The 23,840-nt window shown below is 46.6% G+C and overlaps 1 protein-coding gene across 1 annotated transcript in view; it reads left to right on the top strand.

Annotated features, from left to right (window-relative positions):
• Positions 1-18,216, top strand: part of LOC130284168 (uncharacterized) — a 38,602-nt gene extending 20,386 nt beyond the window's left edge. The window contains exons 5-8 of the mRNA XM_056534253.1: positions 3,617-3,703; positions 8,024-8,392; positions 15,306-15,638; positions 17,981-18,216. Of these exons, the coding sequence (XP_056390228.1) occupies positions 3,617-3,703; positions 8,024-8,392; positions 15,306-15,638; positions 17,981-18,063 (872 nt within the window). The 3' untranslated portion in view covers positions 18,064-18,216. The remainder of the gene's footprint in view (positions 1-3,616; positions 3,704-8,023; positions 8,393-15,305; positions 15,639-17,980) is intronic.
• Positions 18,217-23,840: the final 5,624 nt, after the last annotated feature.

Below are 23,840 nucleotides of genomic sequence, written 5' to 3'. Positions count from 1 at the left end.
ATGCTTTGTAATCAGTATTCCAAAGCTTTGCCTTTATATGCTGCCTGCCTCTGGCACGTCCTGACAGGCAATAACCGGGGCAGACCTGGGGGTCCCTATAAAACACCAGGCTGCCCAGGTAACTAGCAGCACCCCGCGATTGTTGCAGCATTCTACAGAAGAGAGACAGAGGGCGCCCCCTCCCTCTGTCAAACTCATTACAGCTCACGGTTGCTTCCGACCGCGGCTGTAAGGGTTAAACTGCCGAGTCTGTGTGTTACAGCCAAGTCCCTGCCGCAATCTCGTGGGTACACTAGGCAGTAGCCACTAGAACCATGGACATGTATACTCGTCCAGGTGCAAGAACGTGCATCCCCCTGTATGTGTATACACGTCCATGGTCGTTAACGTGTTAAAATAAAGTGGTCTTTTTTGGACCATTGCAACTTAACCTGTTAAGGACGGCGGGCGTATCCATACACCCCCATTTTAAAGTCCTTAAGGACTGAGGGCGTATGGATACGCCTGTGGGAATTCCGGTCCCCGCCGCTAGCTGGTTGGGGACCGGATCAGGATGCCTGCTGAAATCATTCAGCAGGCATCCCGGCACATCGCCGAGGGGGGTCCTGAAAACCCCCCATGTCGGCAATTGGAGAAAATCGCATGTCAATTCAGACATGCGATTTTCTCCAATTCCGGGCTGATCGGGTCTCTGGTGACCTGATCACCCGGAAAATAGGGATGATCAGAGCTGTCAGTTGCAGCCCCGATCATCCTAAGGGATAGGAGTGAGGTCGCAGTGCTGCGATCTCCTCCTATCCCCTGCCATTAGTCAGAACTGAGTTCTGACCAATGGCAGCGCAGGACAGGGGGTTGCCATGGAAACCCCCCGTTCTGCCCACCCCTGGATGTCGGGCAGAATGGGGGGGAGAAGATGGAGGCCTTTACCTGAGGTCCAGATGCGTGGGGCCTGGCGATCATCGCAGACATCCAGCAGAGATCACGGCTCAGGTAGGAAATCGACGGTGGGGGGGGAGAAATGAAAGTGAAAGTAAAGTGATCTTTACTATGGCAACCACTAGGAAGGCCGGACTGCAACTCCCAGCATGCCCAGACAGCCAAAGGCTGTCTGGGCATGCTGGGAGTTGTAGTTTTGCAACATCTGGAGGGTCACAGTTTGGTGACCACTGTTACAGTGGTGCCCAAACGGTAACCCTCCAGAAGTTGCCAAACTACAACTCTCAGCATGCCTAGACTGCCCAGGCATGCTGGGAGTTGTAGTTCTGTAACATCTGTCCCTTCAGATTTTGCAATTTTCATGACGGTGGTCAGAATTGCGAAAAAGGTCTCAGTCCTTAAAGGGGTACTCCGGTGAAAACCTTTTTTCTTTTAAATCAACTGGTGGCAGAAAGTTAAACATATTTATAAATTACTTCTATTAAAAAATCTTAATCCTTTCAGTACTTATTAGCTGCTGAATGCTACAGAGGAAATTCCTTTCTTTTTGGAACACTGATCACATCACGAGCACAGTGCTCTCTGCTGACATCTCTGTCCATTTTAGCAACCATGCATAGCAGATGTATGCTAAGGGCAGCATGGTGGCTCAGTGGTTAGTACTGCTGCCTTGCAGTGCTGGGGACTTGGGTTCAAATCCCACTAAGGACAACAATAAATAAAGAATTATTATTATTATTATAATAGCGTCAGCAGAGAGCACTGTGCTCGTGATGTCATCAGAGAGCATTCCAAAAAGAAAAGAATTTCCTCTGTAATATTTAGCAGCTAATAAGTACAGGAAGGATTAAGATTTTTTAATGGAAGTAATTTACAAATATGTTTAACTTTCTGCCACCAGTTGATTTAAAAGAAAAAAGGTTTTCACCGGAGTACCCCTTTAACCCCTTAAGGACACATGACGTACTGGAACGTCATGTGTCCACTCCCGATCTATAACGCGGGGCCACGGCGTGGCCCCGCGTCATAGCGGTTCGGGCCCGGCCTCTAACAACGGCCGGGACCCGTGGCTAATAGCGCGCGGCATTGATCGCTGTGCCGCGCGCTATTAACCCTTTAGACGCGGCGTTCAAAGTTGAACGCCGCGTCTAAAGTGAAACTGAAAGCATGCCGGCTAGCTCAGTGGGCTGTTCGGGATAGCCGCGGTGAAATCGCGGCATCCCGAACAGCTGACAGGACAGCGGGAGGGTCCCTACCTGCCTCCTCGCTGTCCGATCGCCGAATGACTGCTCAGTGCCTGAGATCCAGGCATGAGCAGTCATGCGGCAGAATCATCGATCACTGGTTTCTTATGAGAAACCAGTGATCAATGTAAAAGATCAGTGTGTGCAGTGTTATAGGTCCCTATGGGACCTATAACACTGCAAAAAAAAAGTGCAAAAAAAAAGTGAATAAACATCATTTAACCCCTTCCCTATTAAAAGTTTGAATCACCCCCCTTTTCCCATAAAAGAAAAAACACAGTGTAAATAAAAATAAAAATAAACATAAATGGTATCGCCGCGTGCGGAAATGTCCGAATTATAAAAATATATCGTTAATTAAACCGCACGGTCAATGGCGTGCGCGCAAAAAAATTCCAAAGTCCAAAATAGTGCATTTTTGGTCACTTTCTATATCATGAAAAAATGAATAAAAAGCGATCAATAAGTCCTATCAATGCAAAAATGATACCGTTAAAAACTTCAGATCACGGCGCAAAAAATGAGCCCTCATACCGCCCCATACACGGAAAAATAAAAAAGTTATAGGGGTCAGAAGATGACAATTTTAAACGTATAAATTTTTCTGCATGAAGTTATGATTTTTTCCAGAAGTGCGACAAATTCAAACCTATATAAGTAGGGTATCATTTTAATCATATGGACCTACAGAATAAAGGTAAGGTGTCATTTTTACCGAAAAATGTACTACGTAGAAACGGAAGCCCCCAAAAGTTACAAAATGGCGTTTTTTTTTTTCAATTTTGTCTCACAATGATTTTTTTTCCCGTTTCACCGTAGATTTTTGGGCAAAATGACTGACGTCATTACAAAGTAGAATTGGTGGTGCAAAAAATAAGCCATCATATGGATTTTTAGGTGCAAAATTGAAAGAGTTATGATTTTTTAAAGGCAAGGAGCAAAAAACGAAAATGCAAAAACGGAAAAACCCCGGTCCTTAAGGGGTTAAGGTGAAAAAAGGGCTCAGTCCTTAAGGGGTTAAAACCATACTCCACATACAGTTCCAGAAACACCCTGGATCCGTGGCTCATGTAAATGGGAGATCTGACCAATTAGAGTTGGCATTTTACTGGTAAAACCCTTCGATACCTGCGCCGAGACTACGGTAGCTGCTCCATTGGACACCAGGTATAAATGGCTCTATTCTGTATCTGAGGCGCACTGTCCACACCGTACAGGATCCTAAAGAAGCTCCTCCCCTCTTTAAACGTTTTTATAGCTTCTAGCAGCTATGTTTGTTATATGTAAAGGCTTTATTTTATTAGTTATTTTAAAACCCCTCAATCCTGCCCCCATTAGCACATTTTGCTGAATGACATGTTTATTTAGCTATTTACATGATTTACAGTATATTACCCCATGTATACTGAATTAATACTGAATGTATATGCTTGCAGTTGATGCCTATGTACCGAAAGCATTGTGGATATCAGGAGCTTGTGGTCTGTTACTGCTGACTGTCATTCACATTTTCTGCAAATACGGTAAGACATCATCCAAAATGTGTTGATTTTTTTTTAATTGCTAGGATGTTGTCTTGTATATGTGATTACACCAAGTATTGGGAAAACCACTTCTTATTGCCGTCTGACAACTAGTGGAATTGCATTTTTATTTTAGTTTAGCTCATACAAAAGCTGATGGTTGTTTTGTACAATTTCAATGGTTTCTGCTAGAGATGAGCGAACTTACAGTAAATTCGATTCGTCACGAACTTCTCGGCTCAGCAGTTGATGACTTATCCTGCATAAATTAGTTCAGCTTTCAGGTGCTCCGGTGGGCTGGAAAAGGTGGATACAGTCCTAGGAAAGAGTCTCCTAGGACTGTATCCACCTTTTCCAGCCCACGGGAGCACCTGAAAGCTGAACTAATTTATGCAGGAAAAGACATCAACTGCCGAGCCGAGAAGTTCGTGATGAATCGAATTTACTGTAAGTTCGCTCATCTCTAGTTTCTGGCATAAAATTAGTTTTAGGCAAAACAAAAAGTGGTTCCAAAAAAAAGGAAAAGCCTTTCCTCTATAATTTGCTATTCTTTAGTGTTTTCTTCTGATTTTGGCAAGAAACAACATGTAACACTCTGTGCCAAAAATATGTAAACAAGGCATTAAAATGTAGTTGGAATTCCAATAAATTGATATGACTATTTTAGTGATACAGAACAAAAATGACCACACAACTTACTAGGGGTTATTTACTAACGTGATCCTGACTCTTTTTTCTTGGGTTTTGCACCCAAATTGTGTTGCACATTTTACAAGAAAAACCTGGAAAAGGGGCGTGACCACAGTAGAAAGGGGCATGGTCCCAACAAAAGGGGTGTGCCCCCGACAAAGGGGTGTGCCCCCAAAAATCCGAACATATTTACTAAGGTTTCCACATAAAATGTGGTGGATTTGAGCTGGGAATAACCTGATAGATCAGAACAGTTAAAAAAAAAAAAAAAAAAAACGGAAGGAAAAGTGTAAAATGTAGGGAAACATTAGTAAATACCTTGGGAAAATACCAGTCGGGAATCAAAACCCACAAAGAAAACTACACAACACTCTTAGCAAATAACCCCCAATGTATCAGTTTTAAAGGGTAGCTCCCACCATCATGGTTTTTTTTTCTATCCCTGCCTATTGCCCTTCTATCCCTAACACCCTCCCTGCCTTTATTTTAATTTTTTACTATTTTAAAAATGGCATTTAGTCTGCCTGGTAGTGTGCTCACTACCAGGCAGACTTCCCCAGCAGGCACCACGTCACTGATGCCTGCTGGGGGCCAACTTCCGCCCTTAGTTCTCCTAACAGGGTGTCTCCAGCTGTTTCACCACTACAACTCCCAGCATGCCCTGACATCTACTGGCTGTCAGGGCATGCTGGGAGTTGTAGTGGGGAAACAACTGGAGGCACACCGTGATGGCCGCACATCCCGCTCCCCGCCCGCAGCCCTATTTTTGATGGTGATTTTGATATGCGCGCAACAAATTTATCAAAAAGTCACAAAGACAAGGATACATTTTACGTGTTATCAGTACTTTGTACATTTCCTTAGGGTACGGATTTTTCTCACGTCTTCTTGTAGATTTGCACCTCAATTTTGCTCTTTGAGCCAAATTTTTGGACTTCTTACAAAAGTTGCAATGAATTAATATGTGACCAGTGCATGGTAAAAAGGGTAAATGGGGAAGAATGTCTTTTTTGAAAAGTTGCATAAAAGGCGCAAAGAAGAACTGCATAAACATACAGGAAAGCCTCTGCCTGGGACATAGAGCTTAGAATTCTGTGGGAAACGGTGAAAGTATATGGAGTATATGCAATGCACCAAATGAATGTTTCTGTTGCACCTACCTCGACAGTTGTTGAAAGGGTCTTCTTTAAAGGGGTATTCCACCCCTAGACATCTTATCCCCTATCCAAAGGATAGGGGATAAGATGTCAGATCGCCGCGGTCCCGCTGCTGGGGACCCCCGGGATCCCTGCTGCAGCACCCCGCTATCATTACAGCACAGAGCGAGTTCGCTCTGCACGTAATGATGGGCGGTACAGGGGCCGGAGCATCGTTACATCACGGCTCCGCCCCTCGTGATGTCACGGCCCACCCCTTTCAATACAAGTCTATGGGAGGGGGCGTGGCGGTCGTCACGCTCCCCTCCCATAGACTTGCATTAAGGGGACGGGCCGTGATCTCACGAGGGGCGGCACCGTGACGTCACGCTGCTCCGTCCCCCGTATCGCCCGTCATTACGTGCAGAGCGAACTCGCTCTGTGCTGTAATGATAGCGGGGTGCTGCAGCAGGGATCCCGGGGGTCCCCAGCAGCGGGACCGCGGCGATCTGACATCTTATCCCCTATCCTTTGGAAAGGGGATAAGATGTCTAGGGGCGGAATACCCCTTTAAAGCATGGATAAATTGTGACATGCTCCTAATTTATGTATTTTTTTTATTTTTTTTTGCCTTGAATCAAAATAATGTTAGATTTAACTGAGTAATGCCGATTGAAAGTATGTGCTTTTAATGTGACAAAAAAATTTTGCAAACAAACTAAAGGGGTACTCCCCCCCTAGACATCTTATCCCCTATCCAAATCGGCTCTGATCAATCTGATCTATCTGATCGCGGGGGTCCCGCCGCTGGGGACCCCCGCAATATAGCATACGGCACCCACCTGTTTCTGCCCCGGAAGCGCTAGAGGGTCTGGGTCCCGACCACCGGAACGGAAGTCCGTGACATCATGACTCCGCCCCCCGATTGACGTCACGTCACGTCCCGTCCCCTCAGGGCAAGTCTTGCATTGAGGGAACGGGGCGTGACGTCACACGGGGGCGGAGTCGTGATTTCACGGACTTCCGTTCCAGTGGTCGGGACCCAGACCCTCTAGCGCTTCCGGAGCAGAAACAGGTGGGTGCCGTACGATATATTGCGGGGGGTCTCCAGCGGCGGGACCCCCGTGATCAGACATCTTATCCCTTATCCTTTGGATAGGGGATAATGGGGGAGATTTATCAAAACCTGTGCAGAGGAAGAGCGGTGCAGTTGCCCATAGCAACCAATCAGATTGCTTCTTTCATTTTCCACAGGGGGAGATTGATCAAAACCTGTGCAGAGGAAGAGCGGTGCAGTTGCCCATAGCAACCAATCAGATTGCTTCTTTCATTTTCCACAGGCCTCTAAAGAGGCCTGTGGAAAATGAAAGAAGCAATCTGATTGGTTGCTATGGGCAACTGCACCACTCTTCCCCTGCACAGGTTTTGATAAATCTCCCCAAATATGTCTAGGGATGGAGTACCCCTTTAAATGTTTTCTAATTAAATCTACCGTATTTATCGGCGTATAAAACGCACTTTTTAGGCTAAAATTTTTAGCCTAAAGTCTGTGTGCGTGTTATACGCCGATACCCCCCCAGGAAAGGCAGGGGGAGAGAGGCCGTCGCTGCCCGCTTCTCTCCCCCTGCCTTTCCTGGGGTCTAGAGCGCTGCTGTCGGCCCTTCTCACCCCCTGGTTATCGGCGCCACTGCCCGTTCTGTCCCCCTGACTATCGGTGCCGGCGCCGATAGCCAGGGGGAGAGAAGCGGCGCCGACAGCCAGGGGGAGAGAAGGGGCAGCGGCACCCATTGCCGGCGCCGCTGCCCCGTTGCCTCCCCCCATCCCCGGTGGCATAATTACCTGAGTCGGGTCCGCGCTGCTCCGCTGCTCCAGGCCTCCGTCGTTGCTATGCACGGCGCGGCGCTCTGACGTCATGCGCCGCGCCGTTCAGCGCATAGCAACGACGGAGGCCTGGAGCAGCGGAGCAGCGCGGACCCGAGCAGCGCGGACCCGACTCAGGCCTAGAGCAGCGCGGACCCGACTCAGGTAATTATGCCACCGGGGATGGGGGGAGGCAACGGGGCAGCGGTGCCGGCAATGAGTGCCGCTGCCCCTTCTCTCCCCCTGGCTGTCGGCGCCGCTTCTCTCCCCCTGGCTATCGGCGCCGGCACCGATAGTCAGGGGGACAGAACGGGCAGCGGCGCCGATAACCAGGGGGTGAGAAGGGCCGACAGCAGCGCTCTAGACCCCAGGAAAGGCAGGGGGAGAGAAGCGGGCAGCGACGGCCTCTCTCCCCCTGCCTTTCCTGGGGGTATATCGGGGTATACACGCGCACACACGCACCCTCATTTTATCATGGATATTTGGGTAAAAAACTTTTTTTACCCAAATATCCTTGGTAAAATGAGGGTGCGTGTTATAGGCCGGTGCGTGGTATACCCCGATAAATACGGTATATAATATAGACAGAATGGTAATATGATAAGCTATACATGTGTATCTTTGTGTTTTCCAGTCACCGACATCTCGGTTTGCAAAGATTGGACTGAAGGTAGCATTGCCACACTAAGGTGTAGTATTTGTGGCCGATACCCTAAAACCCTTTCCGCGGTGTGGCTGATCCGACGTGGAGACAAGGAGATTGAAATAAAAGAGAAAGGCTCCCCATACACCGCTGGGGACTACAAAGAATGGCAGGAACAGGATTCTTACACATGTTGGAATACTGTGAAGAGCAGATTTGTGGGTGGCATACGCCATTCTCTATGCTCTATCCTTAGCTTTCAGGTGCACAAGGAAAGTCATGACCAGGCGGAGTTCATCTGTCGGTTCATGAGAGCGGGAAAGATACTGCAGGAGAAGAAATACTTTGGAACAGTTCTGGGTACGTTGAAAACAATTAAAACAGGTCGTATAGAAGTCAAAATGATCCTGCCTATGTTTAATGTGTGTTTGTTGTTACTTCTAGATTTAATCGCTTTTTTTATTATATTACCTATTGTGCCCCACATAAGGTCAAAAAAGAACTTTGTACATAGTAAGGCTGGGTTCACACTACGGTTTGTCATTACGGTTCCCGTATATGGCTGGGAGGAGGGGTGGGCGGGGCTTAATCGCGGCACCCGTACTCAGCCGTATAGGGAACCGTAGTCAATGTATGTCTATGAGCCGACCGGAGTGAACCGCAGCCTCCGGTCGGCTGCTTTTTCGGCCGTATGCGGTTTCCCGACCGCAAGCAAAAACGCGGTCGACCACGTTTTTGCCTGCGGTCGGGGAAACCGCTTACGGCCAAAAAAGCAGCCGACCGGAGGCTGCGGTTCACTCCGGTCGGCTCATAGACATACATTAACTACGGTTCCCTATACGGCTGAGTACGGGTGCCGCGATTAAGTCCCACCGTAATTACAAACCGTAGTGTGAACCCAGCCTAACATAGTTCATAAGGTTGAAAAAAGACAAGAGTCAATCAAGTTCAACCTATATCCCTAATGAGTCCCTAATGAGTTGATCCAGAGGAGGCAAAAAACCCTCATACTAGAGGTAAAAACTCCTTCCCGACTCCAAATGTGGCATCAGAATAAATCCCTGGATCAACGTTCTGTCCCTATAAATATAGTATACATAACCAGCGATGTTATTATTCTCCAAAAATACATCCGGACCCCTTTTTGAATTCTTTTACAGAGGTCACCATGACCACCTCCTCCGGGAGAGAATTCCACAGTCTCACTACTCTTACAGTAAAGAACCCCCATCTGTGCTGGTGTAGAAACCTTCTTTCCTCTAGACGTAGAGGATGCCCCCTTGTTATATATACAGTCCTAGGTGTAAATAGATCATGGGAGAGATCTCTGTATGTTCCCCTGATATATTTATACATAGTTATTAGGTCGCCCCTAAGCCTTCTTTTTTCTAAACTAAATAACCCTAATTCTGATAATCTTTCTGGGTACTGTAGTCCTCTCATTCCCCGTATTACTCTGGTTGCCCGTCTTTGAACCCTCTCCAGCTCCACTATATCTTTCTTGTACACTGGTGCCCAGTACTGTACACAGTATTCTGTGTGTGGTCTGATTAGTACTGTACACAGTATTCTATGTGTGGTCTGACCAGTACTGTACACTGTATTCTATGTGTGCTCTGACCAGTACTGTACACAGTATTCTATGTGTGGTCTGACCAGTACTGTACACAGTATTCCATGTGTGGTCTGACCAGTACTGTACACAGTATTCTATGTGTGCTCTGACCAATACTGTACACAGTATTCTATGTGTGGTCTGACTAGTACTGTACACAGTATTCTATGTGTGGTCTGACCAGTACTCTACACAGTATTCTATGTGTGGTCTGACCAGTACTGTACACAGTATTCTATGTGTGGTCTGACCAGCACTGTACACAGTATTCTATGTGGGGTCTGACTAGTACTGTACACAGTATTCTATGTGTGGTCTGACCAGTACTGTACACAGTATTCTATGTGTGGTCTGACCAGTACTGTACACAGTATTCCATGTGTGGTCTGACCAGTACTCTACACAGTATTCTATGTGTGGTCTGACCAGTACTGTACACAGTATTCTATGTGTGGTCTGACCAGTACTGTACACAGTATTCTATGTGTGGTCTGACCAGTACTGTACACAGTATTCTATGTGTGGTCTGACCAGTACTGTACACAGTATTCTATGTGTGGTCTGACCAGTACTGTACACAGTATTCTATGTGTGGTCTGACTAGTACTGTACACAGTATTCTATTTGTGGTCTGACTAGTACTGTACACAGTATTCTATGTGTGGTCTGACCAGTACTGTACACAGTATTCTATGTGTGGTCAGACCAGTACTGTACACAGTATTCTATGTGTGGTCTGACCAGTACTGTACACAGTATTCTATGTGTGGTCTGACCAGTACTGTACACAGTATTCTATGTGTGGTCTGACCGGTACTGTACACAGTATTCTATGTGTGGTCTGACCAGTACTGTACACAGTATTCTATGTGTGGTCTGACTAGTACTGTACACAGTATTCTATGTGTGGTCTGACCAGTACTGTACACAGTATTCTATGTGTGGTCTGACCAGTACTGTACACAGTATTCTATGTGTGGTCTGACCAGTACTGTACACAGTATTCTATGTCTGGTCTGACCAGTACTGTACACAGTATTCCATGTGTGGTCTGACCAGTACTGTACACAGTATTCTATTTGTGGTCTGACTAGTACTGTACACAGTATTCTATGTGTGGTCTGACCAGTACTGTACACAGTATTCTATGTGTGGTCAAACCAGTACTGTACACAGTATTCTATGTGTGGTCTGACCAGTACTGTACACAGTATTCTATGTGTGGTCTGACCAGTACTGTACACAGTATTCTATGTGTGGTCTGACCAGTACTGTACACAGTATTCTATGTGTGGTCTGACCAGTACTGTACACAGTATTCTATGTGTGGTCAGACCAGTACTGTACACAGTATTCTATGTGTGGTCTGACCAGTACTGTACACAGTATTCTATGTGTGGTCTGACCAGTACTGTACACAGTATTCTATGTGTGGTCTGACCAGTACTGTACACAGTATTCCACGTGTGGTCTGACCAGTACTGTACACAGTATTCCATGTGTGGCCTGACCAGTACTGTACACAGTATTCTATGTGTGGTCTGACCAGTACTGTACACAGTATTCTATGTGTGGTCTGACCAGTACTGTACACAGTATTCCATGTGTGGTCTGACCAGTACTGTACACAGTATTCTATGTGTGGTCTGACCAGTACTGTACACAGTATTCCATGTGTGGTCTGACCAGTACTGTACACAGTATTCTATGTGTGGTCTGACCAGTACTGTACACAGTATTCTATGTGTGGTCTGACCAGTACTGTACACAGTATTCTATGTGTGGTCTGACCAGTACTGTACACAGTATTCCATGTGTGGTCTGACCAGTACTCTACACAGTATTCCATGTGTGGTCTGACCAGTACTCTACACAGTATTCCATGTGTGGTCTGACCAGTACTCTTCACAGTATTCTATGTGTGGTCTGACCAGTACTGTGCACAGTATTCTATGTGTGGTCTGACTAGTACTGTACACAGTATTCTATGTGTGGTCTGATCAGAACTGTACACAGTATTCTATGTGTGGTCTGACTAGTACTGTACACAGTATTCTATGTGTGGTCTGACTAGTGATTTGTACAGCGGTAGAATTATTTCCTTGTCATGGGATCTATGCCCCTATTGATGAACCCCATGATTTTATTAGCCTTGGCAGCAGCTGCCCAACACTGGTCACTACAGCTAAATTTACTGTTAACTAAGATTCCTAAGTCCTTTTCCACGTCAGTCGTCGCAAGTGTGCTCCCAATTAATACATAATCCCAGGCCGGATTTTTCTTCCCCATGTGCATTACCTTACATTTATTAGTGTTGAACCTAATCTGCCACTTCTCAGCCCAAACCTCCAACCTATCCAGATCCATGTGTAACAGTTCATTGTCCTCTATTGTGTTTTCTACTATACACAGTGCATTGTCCTCTATTGTGTTATCTACTATACACAGTGCACTGTCCTCTATTGTGTTATCTACTATACACAGTGCACTGTCCTCTATTGTGTTATCTACTATACACAGTGCACTGTCCTCTATTGTGTTTACCACTTTACAGAGTTTAGTATCATCTGCAAAGATTGCTACTTTACTGTTCAACCCCTCTACAAGGTCATTAATAAATATATTAAATAGAACAGAACCCAAGACTGACCCCTGTGGTCCCCACTAGTAACAGTCACCCAATCAGAATCAGTATCATTAATAACCACCCTTTGTTTCCTATCACTGAGCCAGTTACTTACCCACTTGCACACATTCTATTCTACTTTCTATTCCTGATTTTCCCTGTAACTGAGGTTGACAAATTAGCTCAGTAACAGGGGGATACAAGCCCTGATAGACTCTGCAGCTCCTGCACTTACATGGCACAGAAGCCTTATATGTTCTATGACAGTGGTCTCTAAAGTGTGGACCTCCAGATGTTGCAAAACTACTATGGTAGACTACTCCTGGCACGTCAGGAGATGTAGTTTCGCAACAGCTGGAGGTCCACAGTTTGGAGACCACAGGTCTATGACAAATGGCTCTCATGTCCTGCAGCTGATAAGTATGCAAGGATGTTCAGTAATATCCTTGCTAAGCACAGTCCACTGGTTAAAGGGGTATTCCCAGCTTCCTGGCTCCTCCCTCTTTACTGACAGAAAGTTGTGTAGTCCTTTCATTGTCAGTTTGGTGCTTTCTCTGCTCCCGACTCCTCCGTCTCTCCCAAGACATCGCATCATACTCTGGCTGGCTGGATCATGTCTCTGAGCTCTAGGTTTGGCTAAATCTGGTCTTTGAACTCTAACCCCACTCCCCTAAGTCATTACTGGTCATACAGCCTACATGACCATCTCCCTGTCCCATATACATGTATATCGTTACTGAGACATTTAGGGAGAATGGAGGGTTTACAACATGCTGCCTTGTGCTAAACAATGCCACAGGCAGGGAACAGACAGGGATGAATAGCAGGTGCTGCAAATTTACTGACTGCTGTGTACTGAAATGTTCTTCAACAGCTCTGGAAATTGTTGTACTGAGCAACTGCTCAACCATGTTACAACTAGAAGGGACTAAGACCTCCGAAACAAATGGATTTTTGGTGGTTTCAGAACTGGGGCAGACAGGTTGGGAAAGCTAACTGATGTTGGAGTATCCCTTTAATAATAGTTTTTTAGTTAAAGGGGTACGCCCGTGGAAAACTTTTTATTTTTTATTTTTCTAAATCAACTGGTGCCAGAAAGTTAAACAGATTTTTTAATCACTTCTATTAAAAAATCTTAATCCTTCCAGTACTTTTATAGGGGCTGTATACTAAAGAGAAATCCAAAAAAGAAATGCATTTCCTCTGATGTCATGACCACAGTGCTCTCTGCTGACCTCTGCTGTCCATTTTAGGAACTGTCCAGAGCAGAAGAAAATCCCCGTAGCAAACATATGCTGCTCTGGACAGTTCCTAAAATGGACAGCAGAGGTCAGCATAGAGCACTGTGGGCATGACATCAGAGGAAATGCATTTCTTTTTTGGATTTCTCTTTAGTATACAGCCCCTGAAAAGTACTGGAAGGATTAAGATTTTTTTAATAGAAGTGATTTACAAATCTGTTTAACTTTCTGGCACCAGTTGATTTAAAAAAAAAGTTTTCCATGGGAGTACCCCTTTAAAGGGGTACTCCGGTGAAAACCTTTTTTTCTTTTAAATCAACTGGTGGCAGAAAGTTAAACATATTTGTAAATGACTTCTATTAAAAAAATCTTAATCCTTCCTGTACTTATTAGCTGCTTAATACTACAGAGGACATTTTTTTCTTTTTGGAATTCTTTCTGATGACATCACGAGCACAGTTCTCTCTGCTGACGTCATTATAATAATAATAACTCTTTACTTATTGTTGTCCTTAGTGGGATTTGAACCCAAGTCCCCAGCGCTGCAAGGCAGCAGTGCTAACCACTGAGCCACCATGCTGCCCTTAGCATACATCTGCTATGCACGGTTGCTAAAATGGACAGAGATGTCAGCAGAGAGCACTGTGCTCGTGATGTCATCTGTGTTCCAAAAAGAAAGGAAATTCCTCTGTAGCATTCAGCAGCTAATAAGTACTGGAAGGATTAAGATGTTTTAATAGAAGTCATTTACAAATATGTTTAACTTTCTGCCACCAGTTGATTTAAAGGAAAAAAGGTTTTCACCGGAGTACCCCTTTAAGTCAATAAGTGCCCAAAATTTTTAGGATGCACTAGGATAAGTGACGACTTCGTGGAGACAGGAATTGCGGTGCTGAACCAGGCATGGAGTCAAGAAGGTAAGTTTTTCCAGCTTGAATTTTATTAACAACAATGCAACGCGTTTCGCTGCGCATGCGCAGCGAAATGCGTTGCATTGTTGTTAATAAAATTCAAGCTGGAAAAACTTACCTTCACGACTCCATGCCTGGTTCAGCACCGCAATTCCTGTCTCCACGAAGTCGTCTCCTATCCTAGTGGATCATAACCCAGGAAGGCTGCAGACCATCTCACCATTACCCACACGCTCCCAACATTGTTGTGTATGTTGGTACACAACGATCTCTGGTAAGCGGTGACTCCCCCTCCCAGGTATCCTTCTTGTAAGCGATACCTCACCAAGGAGCGCCTTTCCTCTTATTATTTAAAGGGGTACTCCGGCGCTTAGACATCATATCCCCTATCCAAAGGATAGGGGATAAGATGCCTGATCGCGGGGGTCCCCCAAGATCTTGCATGCCGCCCCCCATTAAAATCAGTCCCGGGAGCGAGCGTGTTCGCTCCGGGTCTGATTACTGTCGATCATGGGGTTGGAGCATTGTGACATCACGGCTCCGCCCCCGAGTGACATCACGCTCCGCCCCCTCAATGCAAGCCTATGGGAGGAGCGGGGCGTGACGTCACACGGGGGGGGGCGGAGTCGTGACGTCACGGTCTCACGTCACCGTGGTCAGGAGCCGAAGCTTCCAGCATTTCCGGAAGCCGCAACAGGTGGGTCCTGCAGCCGAGATCCCGGGGGTCCCCCGCGATCCGACATCTTATCCCCTATCCTTTGGATAGGGGATAAGATGTCTAGGGGCAGAGTACCCCTTTAAACATTTTTTAATGAAGAATGTTAATACGTGGAACCTGTGTCCTACGTTGACTCACACTGCGCTATTTTTCTGCCTGCAGATAATTATGGCTACTACTCAGTATCAGGCATTTGTGTACCGGAAACTTGTAATGAGGGAGAAAAATTAACCCTTAGCTGCACCATAAAGGGGAATATTCCTGGGGACATCAGAGTGACATGGGAAAAGAGCCTGAATGAAGAACGGACACTAATCTCCAATGAAGATGAAGCCAATTACCAAGTTACCGAGAATAAATCACAAGGACAGATCTGCTCTTTCCTAACACTTTGCCCAACTTGTGAGGATTCTGGGGCCGTATTTACAGCTTCATTCTCTGAAAATGAAGGGCGGATCCTTGCAGAGCGCAGCTCAAAGCCTCTGATAGTAGCCGGTAAATAACCTAAATGTCCCTCTATCTCTTCCACAGGGGTCATTTGAATGGGACCGTTCAGTTTTATTTTGCCTCTCATGCGGTACGATGAATCGACAGACACAGCCAAAGAAGGAACGCATTTTGTAGTGCAGCCTTCCGAAGTAAATGGGCGCAAGACCAATAGTCAAGTGTTTGGCATCAGTTGTAGCATAAGTTGTGGCTAGTCACTGAGCCAGATCGCTGCATATATATGTGATGGTCCATATATTGTTCAACCAAAATAATGGGAACATGCACACAGGCTTACTGCAGGGTAAAACACCTACCTCATTTAATATGGACTAAAATATATATATTAGGGAGGCACCGAAAGGGAAATTTTGGGCAGAAACTGAAAATTCAGGCTGTGCTTGGCTGAAAACTGTGCTATGCAGCGCGCGTCATAGCCGTGACCTGTGGCTAATGCCAAATATCACCGAACGTGGTGATGTCCGGCATTAACCCTTTAGACGCCATGATCAAAGTTGATAGCAGCATCTAAAATGAACTGCCCGTTAGCTCAGGGATACTGATCAGGATCGCCGCGGTGTAATCGCGGCGTCCCGGTCAGCTGAAAGGACAGCCGGAGTTCATTACTGCGGTCCGTGCCGTCCGATCGTCGCATCATTTACGGCAGCCGCCAGCCATGGCAGGCAATAGTAAAGGAGCACTGGTAAATAATACTATGCTATGCTTTGCATACAAAATTTACTTGGAAAAGCCTTAATGAATGAGGCCCAATATGTCATTGAGCACGGTGTTCACATAGGTAATACATTTTAAATTGATAAAGCATATACCGTATATACTCGAGTATAAGCCCGATTATAAGCACGATTTTTCGTGCTGAAAACAACCCCCTCGGCTTATACTCACGTGAACTCTCCGACTATCAATCCCTTCTCAGTGGTCTTCAACCTGCGGACCTCCAGATGTTGCAAAACTACAACTCCCAGCATGAAGTTAGGGTGAGCTGGTCCGGGGCATCTATGCTGCAGGGACTGTCCGGTGGGGATGGTTAGTATTTGCGGGCTGTCCATTTTCACCAGGGGGCCCTCTTCTCCGCTCCGGGCCCAGCCCCGGACTAGTGACATTGCCTTGACGACGATGCACAGGGAGGTTGCGCATGAACGTCCATGTGCGTCGTCATCAAGGCAACGTCACTAGTCCGGGGCCGGGCCCGATGCGCGCAGAAGAGGGCCCCCCGGAGAAAATGGACAGCCCGCAATGACTAACCATCCCCACTGGATGGTCCCTGCAGCATAGATGGCCCAGACCAGCTCACCCTAACTTACCGCCGAGGGGAGGTGAGTACAAAACAAAAGGAGGGGGGGGGGTGGCTGTATGATGACTAAGGCCGCAGTGGTCTTCAACCTGCGGACATCCAGAGGTTTCAAAACTACAACTTCCAGCATGCCCGGACAGCCGATGGCTGTTCGGGCATGCTGGGAGTTGTAGTTTTGCAACCTCTGGAGGTCTGCAGGTTGAAGACCACTGATGAAGGGATTGACAGGCAGTGATGATGAAGGGGAGGAGGGGATTATGACGGGGGTCTGGATGATTACATGGGGGGGGATGACGTATTTCCCACCCTAGGCTTATAGTCGAGTCAATAACTTTTCCTGGGTTTTTGGGGTGAAATTAGGGGCCTCGGCTTATATTCAGTTCGGCTTATACTCGAGTATATACGGTACTTCACCTGGTGTCGGATCATTTTTGGATGCTAGCTTAAGGGTACGTTCCCACAGGGCATATACGCAGCGTATTTGACGCTGCGCAAAATGTATGGCAGCAGCGGGAAATACGCTTCGTATCCCTTGCTCACTATACACACAAGGCTTTCCGGCGGCAGCCCTGTGTGTGCAGTGAGTTTTGGAGGCGGGGCCGTGTGCCGGAGTGTCTGTGACGCACGACTCCGCCTCCAAAGCTCACTGCACACACAGGGCTGCTGTCGGAAAGCCCTGTGTGTATAGTGAGCAAGGAATACGCAGCGTATTTCCCGCTGCTGCCATACATTTTGCGCAGTGTCAAATACGCTGCGTATACGCCCTGTGGGAACGCACCCTTAGGGTGCGTTCCCACAGGGCGTATACGCAGCGTATTTGACGCCGCGCAAATTTTACGGCAGCAGCGGGAAATATGCTGCGTATCCCTTGCTCACTATACACACAGGGCTTTCCGACAGCACCCTTAATGAACAAACTTTGGTGATAAGGAGGTCGATAACCGGGCCTGGAGCCCGAACACACAAGCATTCAGGCAATGTATTTGTGCTGAACAGGCCGATTGATATTATAATGTGCTTGTCTTGTTTTTCACAGAGCTAAAGAAGGACAACTGGTCTCGGACTTATCAGGACTGGGGTTTCCGGGCATTTGATGAAAACATGACCACAGAGATGTAAGATGAAGCTCTATGGGGGAGATTTATCAAAACCCGTCCAGGGGAAAAGTTGCTGAGTTGCCCATAGCAACCAATCAGATCGCTTCTTTCATTTCTGAAAAGGCCTCTGAAAAATGAAAGAAGCGATCTGATTGGTTGCTATTTAGAGATGAGCGAACTTACAGTAAATTCGATTCGTCACGAACTTCTCGGCTCGGCAGTTGATGACTTTTCCTTCATAAATTAGTTCAGCTTTCCGGTGCTCCGGTGGGCTGGAAAAGGTGGATACATTCCCAGGAAAGCGTCTCCTAGGAATGTATTCACCTTTTCCAGCCCACGGGAGCGCCTGAATGCTGAACTAATTTATGCAGGAAAAGGCATCAACCGCCGAGCCGAGAAGTTCGTGACGAATCGAATTTACTGTAAGTTCGTTCACCTCTAGTTGCTATGGGTAAATCAGCAACTTTTCGTTTGGACAGGTTTTGATAAATCTCCCCCTATGTTTCTGACAACCAACCCCTAACTACTATATACTTTTCCTCAAGGATCTTTACCTCTCACCTCCCAGAAGCGTCTACACTAAATAAATGGTCTGTAGTCTCTAAAACAGATTATTATGATTGAACAGAAGCAGATTCTTACAGCCTGGACTCTTCAAATATAATAAAAGCACAGTGGTGGATCATGTGTAGTCTGTTACTCTACATTGTGGTTTTAACGTAACAATTTATGTTCGTGAAAATTTACATTGTCATCGACACAATAGAAAAAGTTTGTTATCAAGTAGTTATCAGAAAGCAAACATACACTGAAAGGAGCACAACCTCTGGGCTGAAATCACTAGAGATGAGCGAACTTACAGTAAGGGTGCGTTCCCACAGGGCGTATATTTGACGCTGCGCAAATTTTACGGCAGCAGCGGGAAATATGCTGCGTATCCCTTGCTCACTATACACACAGGGCTTTCCGACGGCAGCCCTGTGCGTGCAGTGAGTTTTGGAGGCGGGGCCATGTGCCGGAGGGTCTGTGACGCGCGACTCCGCCTCCAAAACTCACTGCACACACAGGGCTGCCGTCGGAAAGCCCTGTGTGTATAGTGAGCAAGGAATACGCTGCGTATTTTCCTCTGCTGCCATACATTTTGCGCAGCGTCAAATACGCTGCGTATACGCCCTGTGGGAACGCACCCTTAGGGTGCGTTCCCACAGGGCGTATACGCAGCGTATTTGATGCTGTGCAAATTTTACGGCAGCAGCGGGAAATATGCTGCGTATCCCTTGCTCACTATACACACAGGGCTTTCCGACGGCAGCCCTATGTGTGTAGAGAGTTTTGGAGGCCGGGCCATGTGCCGGCGTGTCTGTGACGCGCGACTCCACCTCCAAAACTCACTGCACACACAGGGCTGCCGTCGGAAAGCCCTGTGTGTATAGTGAGCAAGGAATACGCTGCGTATTTTCCTCTGCTGCCATACATTTTGTGCAGCGTCAAATACGCTGCGTATACGCCCTGTGGGATCGCACCCTTAGGGTGCGTTCCCACAGGGCGTATACGCAGCGTATTTGACGCTGCGCAAATTTTACGGCAGCAGCGGGAAATATGCTGTGTATCCCTTGCTCACTATACACACAGGGCTTTCCGACGGCAGCCCTATGTGTGCAGTGAGTTTTGGAGGCGGGGCCGTGTGCCGGAGTGTCTGTGACGCGCGACTCCACCTCCAAAACTCACTGCACACACAGGGCTGCCGTCGGAAAGCCCTGTGTGTATAGTGAGCAAGGGATACGCAGCGTATTTCCCGCTGCTACCATACATTTTGCGCAGTGTCAAATACGCTGCGTATACGCCCTGTGGGAACGCACCCTTAGGGTGCGTTCCCACAGGGTGTATACGCAGCGTATTTGACGCTGCGCAAATTTTACGGCAGCAGCGGGAAATATGCTGCGTATCCCATGCTCACTATACACACAGGGCTTTCCGACGGCAGCCCTGTGTGTGTAGTGAGTTTTGGAGGCGGGGCCGTGTGCCGGAGTGTCTGTGACGCGCGACTCCGCCTCCAAAACTCACTGCACACACAGGGCTGCCGTCGGAAAGCCCTGTGTGTATAGTGAGCAAGGGATACGCAGCGTATTTCCCGCTGCTGCCATACATTTTGCCATGGTCTGTATGGACAGAACTCACGGATCAATATATTTTGCCTTGCTTCTCTAAGTTATGGCATATTTACATTATCAACACTTTTTATTGTATTTATTGATATTAATATATATGGTAAATAATAAAGGAAGAGATATAATGAAATGTTACAATGTTTGTTTTAGAAAAAGTGATTATAACACAACTCTGTGAAACAATAAAGTCGATGTAGTATCATTGTAATGTAAGGCCATGTTCACACGCCGGTTTTTTTATCTCATTTTGAGCCAAATTTTTTATTTTTACACCGTTTGCTTTAGAGTTTTTTTTTTTATTATCAATTTACAGCTCAAAATAAGGCTCATAAGATGGTGTGTGAACATAGCTTAAGGCAGGTTTTCCTGGCATATTTGTGGAGTGTAAAATAATTCTGACCTGATGTAAAATTACAGTCATATTTATTTACGATTGTTTTTTTTAATTTATTTTGCATACACCTTCTGCCCTGTTCAATTACCCCCATGATTATAAAGTCAAAGCTCAAATTAGTTCTGCCCCTTTAATTACCCTTTTGGGGGAGGGGAAATTCATTATTTAAATTGATTTAGTAGAAATTTTTTTTTTTAAATGATTTACACCTGTGAAATGTTTTAACAATAAAAACAAATAAAAAAATGCGCTAACAAATAAGTAGCTAGTAGAAATGTGCATTTGCTATTTAAAAGTGGAATCACATTTATCATACCTTTAAGGGAAATTTCCGTTTGTATAAATATTTTCCCTCTCCTGTGGATAGGAAATAAGTTGCTGATCACAGAGGTCCAACTGGTACCTTCCATGATATCAGAATGAGGCCCGACTCTGAGGAGCATTATAGACTCCTCTCAATGTAAAACATTCTTTACCCCTGATTGTATAACCCCATCTATCACCTTTTTTTATAGAAATCATGGCTTATAAAATGATGGCTTTGTCCAAGCTGAAGCACAGGCATGGACAAAGTCCAGTAAGTGAGGGTGGGCTAGTACTCCTCTGTGCTCTCTCTCCTGTCTAAAAGGACTCCTCTGTGCTCTCCGCTGTCTAACACTCCTCTGTGCTCTCCCCTGTCTGATAGTACTCCTCTGTGATCTCTCCTGTCTTATAGTACTCCTCTGTGCTCTCTCCTGTCTGATAGTACTCCTCTGTGCTCTCTCCTGTCTGATACCACTCCTCTGTGCTCTCTCCTGTCTGATACCACTCCTCTGTGCTCTCCCGTCTGATAGTACTCCTCTGTGCTCTCCCGTCTGATAGTACTCCTCTGTGCTCCCTCCTGTCTGATAGAACTCCTCTGTGCTCTCCCGTCTGATAGTACTCCTCTGTGCTCTCTCCTGTCTGATAGCACTCCTCTGTGCTCTCTCCTGTCTGATAGTACTCCTCTGTGTTCTCTCCTGTCTCATAGTACTCCTCTGTGCTTTCTCCTGTCTCATAGTACTCCTCTGTGCTCTCTCCTGTCTGATAGCACTCCTCTGTGCTCTCTCCTGTCTGATAGTACTCCTCTGTGATCTCTCCTGTCTTATAGTACTCCTCTGTGCTCTCTCCTGTCTGATAGGACTCCTCTGTGCTCTCCCGTCTGAAAGCACTCCTCTGTGCTCTCTCCTGTCTGATAACACTCCTCTGTGCTCTCTCCTGTCTGATAGCACTCCTCTGTGCTCTCTCCTGTCTGATAGTACTCCTCTGTGATCTCTCTTGTCTTATAGTACTCCTCTGTGCTCTCTCCTGTCTGATAGGACTCCTCTGTGCTCTCCCGTCTGATAGTACTCCTCTGTGCTCTCTCTTGTCTGATAGCACTCCTCTGTGCTCTCTCCTGTCTGATAGTACTCCTCTGTGCTCTCTCCAGTCTTATAGTACTCCTCTGTGCTCTCTCCTGTCTGATAGCACTCCTCTGTGCTCTCTCCTGTCTGATAGTACTCCTCTGTGCTCTCTCCTGTCCCATAGTACTCCTCTGTGATCTCTCCTGTCTTATAGTACTCCTCTGTGCTCTCTCCTGTCTGATAAGACTCCTCTGTGCTCTTCTATCTGATATTACTCCTGTGCTCTCTCTTGTCTGATAGCACTCCTCTGTACTCTCTCCTGTCTGATAGCACTCCTCTGTGCTCTCTCCTGTCTGATAGAACTCCTCTGTGCTCTCCCGTCTGATAGTACTCCTCTGTGCTCTCTCCTGTCTGATAACACTCCTCTGTGCTCTCTCTTGTCTGATAGCACTCCTCTGTAATCTCTCCTGTCTGCTAGCACTCCTCTGTGCTCTCTCCTGTCTGATAGTACTCCTCTGTACTCTCTCCTGTCTAATAGTACTCCTCTGTGCTCTCTCCGGTCTGATAGTACTCCTCTGTGCTCTCTCCTGTCTGATAGTGCTCCTCTGTACTCTCTCCTGTCTTATAGTACTCCTCTGTGCTCTCTCCGGTCTGATAGTACTCCTCTGTGCTCTCTCCTGTCTTACAGTACTCCTCTGTGCTCTCTCCTGTCTGATAGCACTCCTCTGTGCTCTCTCCTGTCTTATAGTACTCCTCTGTGCTCTCTCCTGTCTTATAGTACTCCTCTGTGCTCTCTCCTGTCTGATAAGACTCCTCTGTGCTCTCCTATCTGATATTACTCCTGTGCTCTCTCTTGTCTGATAGCACTTCTCTGTACTCTCTCCTGTCTGATAGCACTCCTCTGTGCTCTCTCCTGTCTGATAGTACTCCTCTGTGCTCTCTCCTGTCTGATAGTACTCCTCTGTGCTCTCTCCTGTCTGATAGTACTCCTCTGTGCTCTCTCTTGTCTGATAGCACTCCACTGTAATCTCTCCTGTCTGCTAGCACTCCTCTGTGCTCTCTCCTGTCTGATAGTACTCCTCTGTACTCTCTCCTGTCTTATAGTACTCCTCTGTGCTCTCTCCGGTCTGATAGTACTCCTCTGTGCTCTCTCCTGTCTTACAGTACTCCTCTGTGCTCTCTCCTGTCTGATAGCACTCCTCTGTGCTCTCTCCTGTCTGATAGTACTCCTCGGTGCTCTCTCCTGTCTTATAGTACTCCTCTGTGATCTCTCCTGTCTTATAGTACTCCTCTGTGCTCTCTCCTGTCTGATAAGACTCCTCTGTGCTCTCCTATCTGATATTACTCCTGTGCTCTCTCTTGTCTGATAGCACTCCTCTGTACTCTCTCCTGTCTGATAGCACTCCTCTGTACTCTCTCCTGTCTGATAGTACTCCTCTGTGCTCTCTCCTGTCTGATAGTACTCCTCTGTGCTCTCTCCTGTCTGATAGTACTCCTCTGTGCTTTCTCCTGTCTGATAGTACTCCTCTGTGCTCTCTCCTGTCTGATAGTACTCCTCTGTGCTCTCTCCTGTCTTATAGTACTCCTCTGTGCTCTCTCCTGTCTGATAGTACTCCTCTGTGCTATCAGACAGGGGAGAGCACAGAGGAGTACTAGCCCATCCTCACTTACTGTACTTTGTCCATGCCTGTGCTTCAGCTTGGACAAAGACATCATTGTATAACCCATGCTTTCTATAGAAAGCAAATACAATTTTTAGGGATGCACCTAAATTTCGGCCGATGGAAATTATGAGCCGAAAATGCCCCTTTCGGCATTTTCAGTTGAGGGAATTTTGTGCCAATAATTTCAGGGTGGGGTGTGGCTTAACCCCTAG

Source organism: Hyla sarda, chromosome 8, assembly GCF_029499605.1.
Source record: "Hyla sarda isolate aHylSar1 chromosome 8, aHylSar1.hap1, whole genome shotgun sequence".
NCBI classification, from domain to species: Eukaryota; Metazoa; Chordata; class Amphibia; order Anura; family Hylidae; genus Hyla; species Hyla sarda.
The sequence above is the reverse complement of the archived record's forward strand: the minus strand, read 5'-3'. Positions and strand labels throughout refer to the sequence as shown.